A 19,484-nucleotide genomic window follows, 5' to 3' on the forward strand; every position below is an offset into this window, starting at 1 on the left:
GTAAAATGTGTTAAACACGTTTGCGAATAGAATGGGAATACAAACAAGCCAGCAATAGAGTTTGAACGGTACCTCTGCAGCAGTTGTTCCAGTGCTTTTTCAAAAGTTGGTCTCTGGTCTGCGTTCATCCAAAACTGGGGGTAGTAGGAGTAACTGATAAAGGTTTTCCCCTCGTTGATATTATGATAACATTTAACATCATGAGTCTTCTGCCATTCCTGAAGAGTCTTATTCACTCTTTCTATTAGATAGTACATCATCCCTCTGTTAGTTGAGTCACCTATAAAAAGAATCTTTGGATGGAAAAAAAGATACGACTTACTTAGAAGTTGTACACTCCAAAAGCCAAAAGCTACGAAAAGAATACAGTTATTCTGGAGGTTTTTAAGCCCTTCTCATAATGTTCAAGAAATACCTCTGTGAGCTGCCAGTTCTGGAGCCCTGGCATCTCAATACTAAGGATCTTCTTTAGCAAAAACTGTATGATCTGATTAACAAAAAGCTGTATTATGTGTTTCAAAGACAAAAAGTACAGGCTATAAATGGCTATAGCTGCACAGTTAGTCCTGCATTTTTCATCCTTGTTCATTTCTTTTGCTTAAGTTTGTATTTACTTCCAATTGCTAGTACAGAACCTCTTGCGATTGCTTGCAGCTTCCTGCTTTTGTTCCCCCAGTTTTTCATGTGGTTTGTTCCTACACAGCACATCTTGGTTAATGTCTGTCTTCCATAAACGTGATTCATCAGAATTTACACCAAAGTAACACACACAGAGAGATCAATGGATGCAGCTGCTGCCTTATTTGTAGAGAGATGGTCTTTGTGCAATTTCAGAGGGGAAAAAAAGGGGGTTATTTTGGTGGCAGATAATCTGAACAGAGTCCTGGCATGTGTGATGTGACCACCAGGAAGCATCGTGGCCTGAAGGGGGTTAGAAGTGCTGTCAGGATGACAGAAGTCAGCAGTCTTCACTGGGCTACTCTGAACTTGTAAACGAATGAAGTCGAATTCGGGCTAGCTCCCACCCATTCTGTAGACTCCCCTGACAAAATCAAACATCTCTGTATGTGGAGACCACAGAACTTAATGTGTGGGTTTTCCTAATGTAATTGCCCTATTTTTAGTGGATAGGACTAGCATTTCCTCCTGCTGAAGAGAACATGTAAGAGATTACAAAAGTCCAAAGGGGAAGAGAACCCAGGTTCACTGTGTTTTGCCAATGAAACTGTGTGCATAATCTGTTATTACCACAGTCACCTCAGCCAGAAATCCATGTAGAGGAACATAAATGTAAAACGGTGAGTGAGAAGCCCCATAGAGCCACAACACAGTAACAACCCTGTTCTCTGCACAGCAGTATGTTGCTTCTCCTACCTCCTCTAGCACTCAGGGTAGTTGGCACCCTGTAAGTTGGGATTTTGTTCTTTGGTTTTTTAATTTGATTTGGAGTTTGATGCTTTACCACTTCCACCTTGAATATTTAGTTATGCAAATAAAATTCAGGCTGCACACGATTACATGTTTAAGAATACACTTCCAAACCTTCTCTTAGAGATTTTATGTGGTGAAAGCATCTTGGACTTCTCTCACCTAATACATCTCTATTTATCTATTCCCTTCAGGAACGTCACATTTTTAGGGACTGATTCCAGTTCCCACTATGAACCTACTGTGAGTAAAAATAAGCCACAACAGTGTACCAATGACAATTCCCACAGAACAGAAGCAGTTTCAGAGGAACATTCCCTGATTTGGTGCAAGGTTCAAGAATAGGCATGAATGACTTGAACATCCCATGCCTTGCCCATTGTGGGCTGTGGAGAAGCCCTTGGTAGATTATGTATAGCAGCAAACAAATTAAAACAAGCACTGAGCATATAGAGGCTCTTTTACCTCCTGTCCTGGACCTCTCAAAGCTTCTTCACAGTGTAAATTCTTAAACAGCTGCTGTTCATGCCTGGACTGAACAAGTGCTTCCCCCACATGTGAGGGGATTTCCAACTCTTTTCACATTGTGTCAGAAGAAAACTCTTTAAACCAAGCATAACATGACTCACAGAAGTCAAGGATCCTTGGATCCTTGAAGGACTGGTTGGATATTCTCTCTTTCCCTCTCTGATACACACAAACATGCACACAATTATTTACAATTAGGAAGACAGTTCACGCTTACAGTATGTCCTAATTCTAAAGTAGGTTAACCTGAGGTTTTAAACAATTCTTTTAACTTGCAAAATCTCTTAATCTCTCCAGCCTGTCTATATCCATGTCTCTTTAATCTCCATTTCGTAAGTCCATCACTGTAGTATCTAGATGTATATCTATTTAAAAAGCAGTTCTCAGATACTAGCAGGCGAGGATATCATTAACTTGCAATGTGAGTGAGAACATTTCTGTAAAAACACAGAACATCATTAGCAGGATACCAAACAGACTCTACCAGGTTACACACATAGAGCAGTTGGTAGAACATGCTAGATGATTTTTCTTCTAATAACATATGATACCATTTTGTTATCACTGCACCTGGGGATTTCTAATTGCAAAGGCGCATATTCAGCTATTAATTACTCTGATTTGGCAGATGTGGCATTTTTATCTCACTCTTCATTCTACTGTGACTAAGATTCTGACAGATATTTTCTCCTTCTAACTGTATTTGGTCTACTCACATCTACCACTGAATTTAAATAGCAGAACAACACCCTTCATGGAAAAAAAGGAGAGAAGAACCATGGCCAAGGTCAATGAACATGATGCACAGACGTCTAGTTTTGCCAACACTGTGTATTCTCAAGCAATTTAAGTGTGAAGTGTCATTCCAAATATTTCCAACTCATAGAATCATAGAATCGTTCAGGTTGGAAAAGATCTTTAAGGTCATTAAGTCCAATCGTTAACCTAACACTGCTAAGTCCACCACTAAACCATGTCCCTAAGTGCCTCATCCACACGCCTTTTAAATACCTCCAGGGATGGTCATTTAACTGTCTCCCTGGGCAGCCCGTTCCAGTGTCTGACAACCCTTTCGGTGAAGAAGTTTCTCCTACTATCCAACCTAAACATCCCCTGGCGCAACTTGAGGCCATTTCCTCTTGTCCTATCACTTGTCACTTTGGAGAAGAGACCAGCACCCACCTCTCTACAACCTCCTTTCAGGTAGTTGTAGAGAGTGATAAGGTCTCCCCTCAGCCTCCTCTTCTCCAGACTGAACAACCCCAGCTCCCTCAGCCGCTCCTCATAAGACTTGTGCTCCAGACCCCTCACCAGCTTTGTTGCCCTTCTCTGGACACGCTCCAGCACCTCAATGTCTTTCTTGTAGTGAGGGGCCCAAAACTGAACACAGGGTTCAAGGTGTGACCTCACCGGTGCCAAGTACAGGGGCACAATCACCTCCCTAGTCCTGCTGGCCACACCATTTCTGATACAGGCCAGGATGCCGTTGGCCTTCTTGGCCACCTGGGCACACTGCTGGCTCATATTCATCCAGCTGTCAATCAACACCCCCAGGTCCTTTTCCATCGGGCAGCTTTCCAGCCACTGTTCCCCAAGCCTGTAGCATTACATGGGGCTGTTGTGACCAAAGTGCAGGACCCGGCACTTAACCTCATACAGCTATTACTATACACTATACAGTTATTAAACTATATAACTTAGTTATAGTTATATTGTAGTTATAACTATACAGTTATTAAACCTCATACAGCTGGCCTCAGCCCATCGATTCAGCCTGTCCAGCTACCTCTGCAGAGCCTTCCGACCCTCCAGCAGATCAACACTCTCGCTCAACTTGGTGTTGTCTGCAAACTTACTGAATGTGCACTCGATCCCCTCATCCAGATCATTGATAAAGATATCAAACAAAACTGGCCCCAATACTGAGCCCTGGAGAACATCACTTGTGACCGGCTGCCAACTGGATTTTACTCCATTCACCACAACCCTTTGGGCCCGGCCATCCAGCCAGTTTTTTACCCAGCGAAGACTGCACCTGTCCAAACCATGAGCAACCAGTTTCTGCAGGAGAATGCTGTGGGAATGGTGTCAAAGGCTTTACTAAAATCTAGGTAGAATATATCCATAGCCTATCCTTGTCCAGTAAGTGGGTCACTTTGTCATAGAAGGAGATCTCAAACATTGCAGAGCATCAAAGACTGAGATTGACTCATCAGTCTCTTTCCCATTTTTTTGGTATGTCAAAACCAGAGCAAAACCCACCTACCCATCCACACTCAATTGACACTATTAAATACTTTAACATTGTAGGGCTTTACAATTTCTATATGCACACACACATAAGCAGTGGATCCATGAGTGAGTTTTCAAGTCTGCCCTGAGGTACCTAGCTGGCCAGGTCTGCAGAAGGGACGTCACACTCCTTTAGAAAACTAGTACCAGGAGAGACAAGCTAGGTAAGATCACTTCTTAAAGTGACATTTCTAGCCCTTGAGTGCCATTATGCTGAGCACCATATGAAAATATCAGGTGGGCCTTGGAATAGTATTATTGTTGTTGTCCTGATGTTCTGAGAACGTGAAGGAGGTGACAGGAGTCAGAACAGATTCCTTTAGAGCAGTCAGTATAACTGGGCAAAATAAATAACTGTTAGGGCCCAGGCATACTTCTTCAAATATTATCACAAGACTGACGAGACTGCACACAGCTGATCTCTGAAGGAGTAAGTTCTGAGTCTCAGAACATCTCCATTTTCACTCTTAAGTGAGCTTGTTATGAGGAGGTAAAACAGAAGGTCAGGAAATTAGATCAGACAGCTAATGCTATTGAGTGTCTGGGTGTTCATCTGGGAATGTATACTTATTCCTAGGAGAAGGTGTGGCTGAGCAGGATGAGTCAGGAATGAGACAGATGGCAACGTCACATTGGTGAGGAACACAGGATGTTTCACTAGGGAAATTAATGTGAACTCTCAGAAACAAGTCTGCTAAGAGAATAGTTAAGACTTGGTGTAAGTGGGGAAGACAGAAATGAGCCAAAGTGGACAGATCAGAACTGTAGGTTATCCTCAAAGATGTCAGTCAATTATAACAACCTTATTAGTTTTCAGTCAAGAGGTCTTTGACTGTTCAAGTAGGTATAAGCCATACCAGGACTGTATCACTGGAATCATGCAAATCCATTTAACTCCAGCTATTTCTTTCACAGTGAAATCACAGCATTGTTGAAAGATATGTCATTAAAACTAGGAATGCAGTATGTGATACCTACGGTCCCTGCCCTCTAGCCCCGATGGAGAGCTCTGAAGTCTGCCTGCAGTCATCATGGGAGGGTATCAGCAGTTACACTATGGAGATTGTGAGTGCTGGGATTTTGAAAGGAATGCTCTCCCATAAGCAGAGAGAAGATCTCAGATAGAAAGATGGGTGTGCATTCCTTGTAACCAAATCCATCCCAGGCAGGTGGATGCATAGCCCAGCAAATCTGCACACGCAGCATACCCATTCATTAAGACCTTGTCTGCATCCAACAATCTGCTTCTAACTTTTGGTCCAACCATGCTGTGAGACATGTGTAAATCCTGGAAAAATAAACGAATTCTTCTTTTTCTTCTCCCTAAAAAAAAATCCAGGTGGAAGAAGAGGATGTTTGTAGGTAATCGTACTTGCTTTTCAAAGTGCCTTTGTGCAGAGCTGGCTAAACACATTTTCATGTGGTACGTAAACCATCAGAAACCATCTTTCAAAATATCCATCTTTTGCAAGTCAGCTTCATTGTCAGAAAATGCTTGGAAAGGCTAAAATAAATAGTGTTTAGCCCCAGGAAGAAAACATATGTCCTTCAATTAACTCAAGAGCTTCGATGAATTAGAATAATCATTCAATGCAATTGAATGGGTGGTAGCTATGGCCACATTTATTTCTATACACTTGCATGAACTTACTATAGTTGTGTGTGCCAGGTAGTATCTACCACAATTTGAACCAGGGGCTCTGGGGATGATTCTGTATGCAGCTCTATGACAATAATGAGCAAAATGATGGCTAAGGTGTGTAAAATATGAAAATTTCTTTACAGTCTGGCACAAGGCTTAGTCATGTACTGTTCAGGTCAATGGGAGATTTGTCTGCAGGATGACTAAAGGATAAGTCTATAATTTTACCAGACAAAGAACAACACTTTCACACAGACATATGTTTTCAGTGTCTTCTGTTGCAAATGTTTGGTGTGAAAAATTCCATTATAGCTTACAGGCTTTAAAAGATTGTGTAAGCATAGTGGAATTCACTTCTTAACCAGACCTATCATTATAAATTAATCACACTTAGGAAATTTAAACACCTGTAAGTCCAAAACACTACTTAACTTTAAAATATTATTAAGACATTATAAGTTAAATTCCTGTTTTAACAGCTGAATTTTAAGTACTTCAGCAAATATTGCCTTTTCATATTTCCTGTTCTTAATTACACATGACTCAATGGTACTTTATTATAAGACTAAACTCTGAATAGTATTTCTCAATGATAAACAAAATACATATCCCCCTGCTATTGAGGCCAGCTTTCTATATGTTGCTAATTGGATAAATAATTACCTGTTAGAACCCCTTTTCCTTCACCCATTTTTTAAAGTTCTTGTATAAAAATCAAAGCATTATGTCTTAATAGAATTGTATAAATCTTACAGCAAAACCTCATTAACCACAGTTACAGAGGATTTTGTTGAGCCAATATAATACAGATATAATATTTTTATTATGATTGCCTATTTCTTTGATTCAGTTAGGACATACATGTGGAGTTCCCTGAGAACAACACAGTCCGCATCTTATTACCCTTAGTTAGCATTTAAAATGGAGGAGAAAAAGGACTGCAGATCCTGAAAATGGACCGAATGAAAATCTACTAGCCAGAATCACCTTAGCCTCAACACTTCAAAATTCTCCTGTTTACTGTGTCTGAAATGCAAACATATGACTGACTAGTCTTGCTAACACATCATAAAGCAAAATAAGGCCTCATAAAATGTTTTTGTGGATGTATATCCTTTCTCATGTCTCCACCTATCTGAGTGTTATTGTTTCACTACAGGTGGTCTTATGTTTTTATGAAACAGAAACAACTTAGCTCAAACACAGTTTTATATGCACACAAATTAAAATAGCAGTTAATGATGATGTGAAATCAATTGGAAGTCATAGCCAGGGGAAATTAATTTCTGTTATAGAGAAAGGAGATGATAATTTTAGAGATGAGTCCTGAAAAACAAATAAATTTTAATAATATATGAAAGCAGCCTGGAGTTAGAAAACAAATTAGAAAGCATTTTTGAGGGCTTATTTATGTTGTAGTTAGGAAGGAAGTGCTCTGTTTGAGTGACCATAAACATATTTCAGAAACATTGACAAATGCAGAAAAGAAATTAATGAGCAAGAGACATATCTGAATGCTGCGTTTTACTGCTGGTTCTACGAAACATGAGAAAAACAGAATGATTGCACTTAAAGATAAGTTGATCTTACACGTGCTGCATTTCAGCCACAAAGAGCATTCACTTTACATCTTATTTCATCAGTTGCTGAAGCGCACCCAGATCAGGGACACAGCACAACAGTGGTTAACTCATTGCGTGCTTCCCTTCACATTCATTAAAAGTAGAAAGACAAGTAGGCTTTTTTTCTTTTTTTCCTTTTTTTTTTTTATATATAAAACTAATAGGGGACCATAAGAAAACAGCCTGCAGTTATAGTTGGAATTTGACAGTGGCATAGAGATTAACACCTCCTATTTAAAAGAAAAGACATAATGACAGACACTTATGTTGTTTATAATGTCTTATCATGATGTTTTTAACTTTAAGAAGTAAAGCCAGCGTATCAGAATCCGGAAACAAAATTATATTTTTTTCAGGACAAAAATCAGAGACTTCAGCCTAGTGAATCACAGATGTCACTACTTTTTTTACCTGTGATTCCTGGTGAAATCTTGCATGACTCTGAATTTTTTATGAAGGTATTCAGAAGTGAAATTCAGTCATAGAGGGCTGTTAGTGTTTTGATGGAATGTATGACATCATTTGACCTGAAGACACTACATACATACATGTATCTGCTTTCCTGAGGAAGGATTGGTAATTATGTGGGGTGTATGGACGTTTTATTGTCTTAGTTCAGAATAAACTCTGAGCAAGAATTCAGATGTAGATTATGGTACATGACTCCTTTGTAAAGGATTTTGAACTCCAGAGACCAAAGTTACAGAAGCTGAATATTTGAAGTGTGGTAGCATACTAAAAAAACCCAGAATACAGAGGCACACAGGTTAGTTGAGTCCATTTTGAGAAGTGGACACATGAGTGAGTTCTGTTGTTCTTAGCTAACTTCAGCAAATGACAATATAAATCAAACAGCATTCTAGATCATCTCAGTGTCCTCACTTGGGTTGATGATTTTTGTCCTCACGCTTTTTTTGCAATCTGCTTACATTTCCAGCTTTGAAACCTTCTGCTTATTTTATTATGGAAACTATGATGTCATTAGTTTGAGAAGTCAATGGTCTCTGTAGTGCTTAAAGACAAGGTATACAATGGTTTGAAACTAATATCACAAATTAGGAAATACAAATATTTATAGACGGTTACCAAAATCTCTTGTGTAATAAAAATGTATTTGCTCACAAAAATTATATCTTTCTGGCTACTCAATAGCTCCCTTATAAAAGATCCAGGTTGCTTAAACATATATAATAGCATACAATACAACTGACAGGCAAAAGTCTCTTTCAAGGAGCACCTGAAAAAAAATACTTTTTCTACTACATTGCTTAGACTGTGTAAAGTAATTCTAAAGTTTGCCTTAATCACAGGCAGAATCAGGACCTTATCACCCAAGCAGAGGACCATTTTTACTCATCTGACTTAGGTATGAAGAAAGTTTCTCTTAGTTCTTAAGTTCTACTGCCATGAGGGAGTTGGTCCAGGCTCTATGTTTATTTATTTGGTGAAAGAAGCAAAAATGCTATTGCAAAATGCCACACAAAGTTTAAATCACTGCAAAATGATGATGATAAAAATAACATCAGAGGGAAAGTTATAGGCGAAATATACCAAAATGGGAACATGCATTAGAGTGATGTCTTTAAAAGAATAAACCAGTTAAATGGACATCTGTGCAAAGGTAACAGGAGTGATTCAGCAGATTTCTACAGAGTAGTGAAGGTTATCAGACAGTGATGGAAAACTTTTGCAAAAGATGCAGAATGGGAAACAAGCACAATTAGTTTTACAGAAATTATTCTCACATGGTGTTAATGTAGGTGACATAGGATCTGGGTCTCATCTGACACTAGAATAGATCAGTGACCTCAGAGAGTCAGAACATAGTGGGATTTGAATTAAGAAATCAAGCTCACAAACATTCATTTCATATACTTGGTTTTAATGGACCCTTAACAAATGTTGTCCCGTTTTTTGACACTGCTGAATGTGAGTGGCCGGATTCAGGAGGTGGGAATGTCAGCACAATCCTCCCAGCAATGCCCTGGCAATCCACTTCCATAGTGGCATATTGTTCCTCTGCTATCCTCCAGTCATCTGACCAAAGGGTCTTTGCTTATTAAAGCAGCCCAATGTCTATGGAAATTAAAGACCAATGCAAAGCTACGAAGTTGTTCTATATTTTTTGCTGTGGTCAATCCAGAAGTGCATGTTTTGTACATAAGGAGAAAATCAAGCTTCTCCTCTGTCATATAAACCTATGGTTTTTTTAGAAAAATATGTTAGGAGAAACCCACAGCTTTGTAGTAATGGAGAAAACCACAGGCAGAAATAAAAACAAATGGCAATGAAGGATTTTGTGCAGGATGACAGATGACCAGAAAAGAAGGACAAAATGTAACTGAAAGACTATTATTTTTGTATTTGTCTATATAGAAATGCTCTTGGATTTTATGAAAATGCCACTTTTAGTTACTATTTTCTTACCTAGACAATACACTATAAAAATCTTTATAACAGTTAATTACTTACTTTCTGGATACTTGTATCCTCAGTAAGGTACCTGAGCCTCAGATCAGAGCTCTCTCTCAACAGTTTTACAGTCATAGCATGCTTATTAAGGAGACCTTGTATTTCCAAGCAATCACCTTAGAAGCTTCACTACAAGAAAAGAATGTGCAAGAAGACTTTGTAAGATTAGTGTGCACAAGCAATGCCATGCATTAGGTATGCAGCAGAAGAAACCAAATTTGCATGTCAAGTGTGAGACAAACTGTGACAACAATGCAAATCCATCTTCCATTTACAGTCCTTATATACTCACTGCAGGTCTAACTGGTAACCACATACACTATAGGTCTTGAAACTCTGCTGGTGTGACTTAAGCTCCTATGCGAAATGGCAGCAGACAACTGTGTCTGCATACGAGGCTAAATTATGGATAATGGTTGGTTTTCATCCCTGTGGATTTTCCATCCAAATCTTTTTCCAGTTACAATAAAAAGTGATTTTTCTTATACATCAATCATAAAATTGTCTTTAAAGCTTCAGGACACTAAATATCCAGGTGAATAAAACCAAATTAAAATGTAAAATCTGTTACTTACCCTTCTGCCCTCCACACAGCGCTGGAGCTCGGGCTTGGCTAGCACAGAGTATCGGCAGCCGTGGGGCTGCCACGTTATTTCTCTCCAGTCGCAGGTCCTGTTGTCAGAGCAGCTGAGGCAAGGGACAATCCACTGCCCTGGAAAACAGTAATGGGAGGTCAGCATCTCCTCTGTATTTTTGTGAGTAGCCTTGTTATAGAGCAAGCGAGATATTTTTGAGTATTTTGTCATGAAAGTTTTCCCTAAATTAAATGCCCCCAACCCTTTAAAGAGACTATTTCCTTTCTTTGTGTTATGCCCTTTTCATTTAGCAAGGATGGGAGTTTTTCTTTTCCATGAAAGAGCTGCGAGAGTGGTGAAGCATTGGAACAGGCTGCCCAGGGAGGTGGTGGAGTCACCCTCAGTGGAGGTGTTCAAGGAACATGTAGATGTGGCACTTCGGGACATGGTTTAGTGGGCGTGGTGGGGTTGGGTTGATGGTTGGACTTGATGATCTTACAGGTCTTTTCCAACCTTAATGATTCTGTGATTCTATGAATGCTCAAATTTGACAGTCGTGTGTGGGTTCATCTCTCAATTCACGTTGCCTTTCTTGTAGCAGCTTGTCCTTTCTCCCCAGGAGGTATAAGAGAATGGGAAAAGGGTAAGGAGGTTGAATGGGAAGAGAAAATATTCACATTCAGAAGCGTCTAAAGACAAGATTAATTCTTATCTACCACTAAACATCTAGAAGTTGGGTGGTTGATTGAAGCTAGATTTTGAGAGCCCTTGATAGAAAAAAGAATCTAAGATCATACAGATAATGTACAGATGAGAGAGGATGACTTTCCCTGATAAATACTAATTTCTTTAATTTGTGAGAGTTCAGAGAACCATCCCAGACTACACATACACATTTCAGAAGGTGAAAGTAAGGTGAGATGAATAACCTATGTGATTTATTAGAGCCCGGTCCCTATTTTCAAAAATATTTTTGCAGATTAGGAGCATAAAGTGGGATTACAAAAATTCAGTGGGTTTTAGGCATCTCTTTTGCCTAAGGTTGAATGGTTTTGTTATTTTGGTTCTCTAAAGCTATTAATTTCCAAAATCCTACTGGAAGTCAAGAGGTATTTACCTTCTGAAGGTAGACAGAAAACTTTTCAGTTGCCTTTATTTCAAATCAACACAAGAAACACTATTCTCACCCATACAAGTGCACTGTCCTGACAATATCTCCCAGTGTCTATGTAGTTCTGCCAGCAAAAACTGCTTCTGCCTCTGGCTTTGCCTCCGCAAAAGCGCAGAGGCCCCCAGGTCCTTGTGTCAATGCCATCAGGCCTTGCTAGCACAGCTGGGTTTCTCACTGCAGCCCAGCAAACGGCTCCAAAAGCAAATGTTTGCAGAGTAGACCTGGCCTTAGAGTTTGCGACCGTCACTGCTACCACATAGCAGCTCAGCAGCCAGCTGGTTTGCTTCGCCGTATGTGATAGATTGCTGCAACACAAGAAGCGACAGCAAAAAACCAAGGCTGCTGCCTATCAACATTTATCAGGCCAGGGACTGAGTGGGAGTGCAGGATCCCAGTGGCCTTGGGAGAGACAGCTGCTGCCTCAGGAACAAGGGAATTTCCAGGGACGCAGCCTGCACTTGCACTGAGCAAAAGTCCAAAGCAAATATGTTTTGGTAAGTAGCAGGGTGAGTTGTCTTAGCAGATAAAAGAGCCTTCCTAAATAAAACCATCAAGAATTGTTTGTACAGGAGTCCACACTGGTACACCTAAGGGCAGAATATATCCTGCAGTGCTACGACCGTGCAGCTCCAGCTGCTGTGTAGCCTGCACAGCTGCTGCTACTTCTGCCCCGTGCAGAACACACTCACCCTACCCTCAGCTACACTTGCAGATGATGTGGAGCAAATAATGGCAGACTGGAACTAAACAAAAACCTGGACACTAATTTTACTGTGCTGTGGATCAGTGAGCATTGCTCAGCTCCCCTGGTTCGCCTGGGTGCCTCCTGAAGGCCCAGTTCAGCGCAGCATAAGGAGAGGAAGGAGGGATGCTCAGGCCCGTGGTGCTATGGAGCAAATGGGGAGATGGAGCTGCCCAGTGCTCCTTGCCCAGAGGAGTTCCAAGCTTGTATCACCTGTGTCCTAATGACCCAGCTGTTTGTCCTTAAGGATAACATTCCTCACTCTTCTCATCAGCTGAGGACTGTTTTGAAGTTCAAAATTCATTAAGGTGGGAAAATAGCATGATTGTAACCTGGCAATTTATTTGGGAGAAAAGAGATCCAAACTTTGGTCCCTGGGTGAGATTCTACGTAGACTTTTTATCTAGAGGTTAAAATGAATCTTTATCTAAAGGTATGAAGTGGATAACCAGGTTCTGGAGCAGGGAGTGCTCTTCCAGCCCTCAGCTGGGGAACCAAAGGCTGAATTTCACAGAAGCACAGAATCACTAAGGTTGGAAAAGACCTGTAAGATCATCAAGTCCAACCATCAACCAACACCACCATGCCCATTAAACCATGTCCCACAATGCCTCGTCCACAAGTTCCTTGAACACCTCCAGGGATGGTGACTCCACCACTTCCCTGGGCAGTGTATTCCAGTGTCTCACCACTCTCTCAGTAAAGAAATTTTTCCTAATATCCAGTCTGAACCTCCCCTGGCGCAACTTGAGGCCATTTCCTCTTGTCCTGATTTAGATGATTTAGATGATTCCTCTTTATTGCAGCCTCCAGTGCTGACCATTGTGAATCCCTTCCTCACGCTGGCCCTCCGTTGGCTTTGAGGTCCCTCTCTCCAGGCTGTGGCCTCCTGGTCACCACTGGGGCCAGGCATGCTTTGATATTCCAAGATTTCTATCGCTATTTGTGGATCTTGCCCTTAGCTCCTGCCATGCTCCCTCCGCACCCATTTGCAATCCGTGGCTAAAGGGTTGTTCCCAGCTTCATAGCAGTTGTATGAAGAGGCTGAAAAGTGCAAGGTCTCAGATAACACAGCAACAGATGCCATGCAAACACCTTTTATTGCTTTATGCCTTTTGAGTAGCAGAACAGGGCCAGAATGGTTGGTTGATTTGAGGTCTGGACTCAGAGACTACCACTGCTGTAGAGCTCTTCATAAGTGATCTGAAATTTGTTTGGGGCAGTGGTTTATATTTAAAAAAATACATGAAAACTGGACAGTTTTTTCCTGACATTGTAATCTTTCTTTCAAACCAAATATGTAACAGTTCTGGCAATGTCTACAACATCTGAGATCCTTCATTTTATGGTATTTTCTTCTTCTTAACATCCCATACATTTATGAGCTGATCTGGTTTTAGGTAATAAACTAGAAAAGTAGAACTATATAAAAAGAATATTGAGGAGCTGAAACATCTGAACAATAAAATTTTAAACTTTGGCAACTGAAAGTGATAAGTACCTTTTGAAAAGCTTCTTTCAAATAGTGTGATTTATATTCAATAGCTCTCTAGGTATATTAAGAAAAAAATAGATCCATTTTTGGCATGTGCTAAAGGTTAGTGGCAAATGTAAAAAAAATGAGAGAACAAGGATATATGGAGATAAACTTATGTTTATAGGAAGCACTGACATTTAATGCTAATAGAATAGTTGCAGTTTTTATATTTACATAGATTTTTTTAAACTATGCGTGCAAATTTATTTTTAATTTATTTTAATTTTAACCCAATTATTATTTACTTTAATTTTAATTTAACTTTTAATTATTAATTTTAATTTTAATCCAATTATTATTAACTTTTCCTGTTGTAACTTCACAAAAGTTAGTCAATGCATTCCTAACCTTCAAAAATAAGATTGTATTAAAAGATAAAACGAAACTCACATGTAAAAGAGGAAGACAATTAACAATGAAAAATTGCAAACAATCAACATTAGTTTGGCAATTAAGCTTATTTTTTATTGCAATTATAAGTTGGGGTTTTTTCCCATTTATTTAAAGTAGCAGCACCCAATGTAGCTTTCAGCATCATTTCAATCCGCTTGAATTTTGTGGTGCTTCAGCTAAAAGAGTTAGCATCGGCTCTACTAGGTGAAGGAAAGCTTACCTACAATTCACTGAGAGCAAGAAAGAAAGAGCTGCTGTTATTTTAAGTTTATCCCCAAATCCAAAACTGGTAAACCCAAAGTTTTATGAAAGCCTGTAAGTAAGAGGTTTCCCCAGGAAGAGTGAAAGTAAACTGGATTTTTGGCTCATTAAAGCAGTTTATCAGTTGCATATATGAATCTTCTGCTTAACAGATGAGATTAAATATTGCCAGTGCTCCTATAAACTGTCCTCCTAAAATGGTATGAAAGGAAATATACTTTTTTAAAAATTCATTAGGACTGTTTACATTGCATTTAAAAAATATTAGCCCAAAGTTAAAAAGTTTTATCCAATAAAGTCTGTACATTTAACTTGATAGTTTTATTTCTTCTGGATTGGGCTTTCAGCCTCTTTTATTGTTATTCAACCCTTCCCATTGTCATAGCCACAAATACAGATATTTTGCTTTCAAAATCAAAATCGAAGTTTTTCTATAGTGCCAAACAATTATCCATATAAAAAGAAAAAAAATATGCTAAAGTGACAACTCCAAATTTAAATATTTAACCTAAACTGATGCTAAAGGTAATTTGTTGATTTATGACTAGTTTACTTTTACATTTGGTATCTATTTGGCATCCCGAGATATTTGAAAAATATTTTCTCTGTGAATAGGGTATAGACATTTTCTTTTTTGCTTTTAGCTGCATTTATGAACAACAAAAGTAAAATTATTTTTAAAAGAATACAATTTTGATGCTACAGAATAAATGGCCTTAGGCCTACAAACTTATGTCCAAACTGAAATACACTCGTTGCAATCAAAGGAGACACTCATTTGGTTGAACATCAGTTTATGTCTCTGCCGGACCTAAATCCAGATAGCTGTTGATTGCAGAGAGAGCTCATGCAGAATTATGTTAAACTGTATAAAGTTATGGAAAATGTGGAAAGTTGGATACAACTAAAACACGTATGTCATAGCAGTAAGGCAGAACATTAGAAGTGAAGCTGTGATCTCTTACCCACCAGATTTTGTAACTGTCTGCATACCAAATTTCCACAGACTGGAGTAGCCCAATTCACCTGCAGGAATTTAGCACAACTTGGGGTTCTCATGGTCTCTATCAATTGCCTCTCTCTCTCTGAGGAGCCAAACACATGGTTAGTGCTTTCTGACTTCTGTATTATTGATAATACAGCAATACCGAACAGAGAGGTAATTTTCCTATGATAGCCTGGTTCAAACCCCATTGAATCAAAGGGGATTTTCTGACGGAAAAAGGATTTTTGTAGCTATAAAAATCATGATTTCATTCTATGATCCAAACAAGATGGAAAGAGAGAAACTTCCCCTGTTGAATATTCCAGTTTGAATTTATTGATTTAAAAAAAAAAAAAAAAAAAAAAGAAAAAAGAGAAAGAGAAAGAAAGAAATGGTGTAAATTAAGTGCATATTTGGTAATATGCTGAGCTTCCTCCAAAGAATAATGCCATGGTGACTAGGACAGGAGGTGGTCAGTTCTGCCTTTGTTTAGACCCTGAACTACTGCGAGGCATGAAATCCTGGTTGTACTGAACTGCAAAGCAGACTTCTAAGTTTTACCATTAATTTCAGAGGAATTAAGGTTTTGCCTCTATCTCTGCCTCAGCCTCTGCCTATGTCTGCACAAACACAAGCTTTTGCAGCATAGACCCATTTTGCTGAAGTAGTACCTCAGTATCCCTGTACAACTAAGCTGTTCCCTGGCATAAGAACAATGGACGATGCTGACTTACTTCTGCAGAAGTTTTGAGTTCTCTTCTGAGAGGAAACAGGACATTGCTTGGCTTCTCTGAAAACTTAACTTATTTAAGTAAAAGAGATGTTGCTGCTTTAGCTGTGAATTTGCAATTGCTCCCATACGTGTTGGGAAAATGTTCACTGCCAGGATTGGGATATTATTTGGTTGTTACAAATTTGGAATGATTTTCCACGAAAAGCCATGTTTTCCAGTTCCAGTTGGAAGTTGTGACATACATTAAAACTATACAGCCACTTGTTGCTAGATACTGCAAACCCCAGTTCTAGGCTCGTTATACACCTCTTGGCAATCTTCGCTTTATAAGCAGAAATTATTCTTCCCTGTTTAATATACTTGTCCTTTGAGACTACACGTCCTGAAGTTTGTTTCCATTTTAATGGTGCATATTATTTGCAATAAGGCTGTAAAAGATACATGCAGATGACACCAAGTTGGGTGGGTGGGTTGGTCTGCTTGAGGGTAGGAAGGCTCTGCAGAGGGATCTGGACAGGCTGGATTGATGGGCCCAGGCCAATTGTGGGAGTTTCAACAAGGCCAAGTGCCGGGTCCTGCACTTGGGTCACAACAACCCCATGCAACGCTACAGGCTTGGGGATGAGTGGCTGGAAAGCTGCCCCGCAGAAAAGGACCTGGGGGTGTTGGTTGACAGCCGGCTGAAGCTGAGCCAGCAGTGTGCCCAGGTGGCCAAGAAGGCCAATGGCATCCTGGCCTGTATCAGAAACAGTGTGGCCAGCAGGAGTAGGGAGGTGATCGTGCCCCTGTACTCGGCGCTGGTGAGGCGCATCTCGAATCCTGTGTTCAGTTTTGGGCCCCTCACTCCAAGAAGGACATTGAGGTGCTGGAGCGTGTCCAGAGAAAGGCAACGAAGCTGGTGAGGGGTCTGGAGCACAAGTCTTATGAGGAGCGGCTGAGGGAGCTGGGGTTGTTCAGTCTGGAGAAGAGGAGGCTGAGGGGAGACCTCATCGCTCTCTACAACTACCTGAAATGATGTTGCAGAGAGGTGGGTGTGGGTCTCTTCTCCCAAGTGACGAGTGACAGGACAAGAGGAAATGGCCTCAAGTTGTGCCAGGGGAGATTCAGGCTGGATATTAGGAAAAATTTCTGAGAGAGTGGTGAAGCATTGGAACAGGCTGCCCAGGGCAGTGGTGGAGTCACCCTCACTGGAGGCGTTCAAGGAATGTGTGGACGAGGCATTGTGGGGCATGGTTTAGTGGGCATGGTGGTGTTGGGTTGATGGTTGGACTTGATGATCTTACAGGTCTTTTCCAACCTTAATGATTCTGTGTGATTCTGTGATTCTGTGATTTTATATTCAGCTTCTTTTAGCTAGATGCTGTATTCAAAAGAAGCATATTATATATCAGGAGAAACTGATTGTCTGCCCCAGAAGAATTCTGCTGCAGATTTGGTTTGGGCTTTCTAGTTAGGAACTTTATGTCCTGATATAGTAGCTCAGGCTGGGTTGTGCTTCTTTATGATTCACAACTTGCTGTGTGATTAAAATACGCTGCTAGGTACAACAGTGTCTCCTTTGTGTGTTCCCTTCATATAACACAAAATTTATATATGCCTCTGTTTCACATGAAGTGATGCATTCAGGCAGTTCCCAGATTCCTTTTACTTTGTATTGATTATTCCATGAGTTTGTGCAAATTTACTGCTGTGAGAAGCTGCTCCTATCTATGGCAAGATAAAAAATATAGTTGTGTTAGTAGACCATACAGGAGTGTTGGGTTATTTATCATTTGTCCAACAAAGAATCAAGCAAAATTACTTATTGTCTAATCCAGCAATAACTTAACTATGAATAAAACTGCATACCTGAATAGTCCTGTGGATTACTCAGATTTTTTAAAGTATGCTTGCATAAACCTTCATGCAGGTGTGACCTAAACATGAATACCTGTCTGACAATCTGTTCTGATCTGGGTTCTCACTAAACCAAAGAGATGCCTTGATTGTATTGGTTATTGCATAATGTTTGATTTGTCCAACTGTTTTTTTAAGGTATCAATGTATGTAAAAACACATACTTCACCGTTTGAAATTGTAAATTGTTGCTGTGTTTCCAATATAGAAGTGGAAATACAAAATTCAAATGGATCAAAATGTTGTGTTCTTTTTCTAAAGCTAATTTTTATTTTAAGTAGATAATCCCTTCCATTTAGAATAAAGCATTTTCATTTTAAATGGTTTTGATGGAAATATTTCAATGCATTTTAAAGACTGCATGACAATAACACAAGCAGTGATGGATCACTGATTAGAAATTATTAAACAAAAAATTGTCACATAAACTAATTGACCTGATTTTAAAAATCTGTAACTATTACAAGTGATTAGTTAAATTTATTGTGCATAAGTTAGCGCATGTCCACAGAAAAGAGGAAATATTTTTTTCTAGTTTTACTTTGATGAGGTGCATGAGTTAATTTTCAGAAGAAAGAGGATTAAGTACAAACCTTTTGTGTCTCCAGCTTCACAGGTCTTAAACACTGTCTGTGAAATTGCTGAGAGGTATTCATGAGACAGAGGCTGCAAACCACAGGACTCCTCTGGACGAATTAGAGAACCACAGTCCTGAATTAAAATGAAATCTGTGAAAATGACAGCACTACACCCATCCATATGACTCTGAAATCCTCTTCAAGGACATTTAAAGAGGAAAAAAGTTATTTGGGGTTGGTTCTGCAATTCATTAATCCATTGCTCTGCAATATATATTTTTAATACGAAATCTAGAATCTTTTTTCTATTCAGACAATGGTTTTGTAATTTACCATCCCAATCCACAGTAAAAGTACAAGATACCACATTTGCTAAAGCTATAAGAAAATTTATTAAGGCAAATATATATAACATTCATGTAATGTCATGTTGTCTCTACTTATCATACAATCTCTACCTATTTGCCCTTAGCAATTTTGTATGCATATCTGCAGTCATATGGAATACATTTCTATGATGAAATGGCCCAAATTAGCTTCAGGAGATACAGGTGCACAAAGAAAGAAAAAATCAGGAAAAGAGAAGGAAAAAATAAAAATTTCAAGGCGAAAATGTTTGAGCTAGTAGA

The 19,484-nt window shown here is 39.4% G+C and overlaps 1 protein-coding gene across 2 annotated transcripts in view; it reads right to left on the minus strand.

Moving 5' to 3' along the window:
* Positions 1 to 19,484, minus strand: part of CPED1 (cadherin like and PC-esterase domain containing 1) — a 160,054-nt gene that overhangs the window by 8,832 nt on the left and 131,738 nt on the right. For both annotated transcript variants that reach the window (XM_059816930.1, XM_059816929.1), the window contains 3 exons: positions 18,871 to 18,988; positions 10,560 to 10,696; positions 73 to 293 (listed from right to left, as the gene is read on the minus strand). In XM_059816930.1, coding sequence (XP_059672913.1) covers positions 73 to 293; positions 10,560 to 10,696; positions 18,871 to 18,988 — 476 coding nt within the window. The remainder of the gene's footprint in view (positions 1 to 72; positions 294 to 10,559; positions 10,697 to 18,870; positions 18,989 to 19,484) is intronic.

Source organism: Gavia stellata, chromosome 4, assembly GCF_030936135.1.
Source record: "Gavia stellata isolate bGavSte3 chromosome 4, bGavSte3.hap2, whole genome shotgun sequence".
Lineage (NCBI taxonomy): Eukaryota > Metazoa > Chordata > Aves > Gaviiformes > Gaviidae > Gavia > Gavia stellata.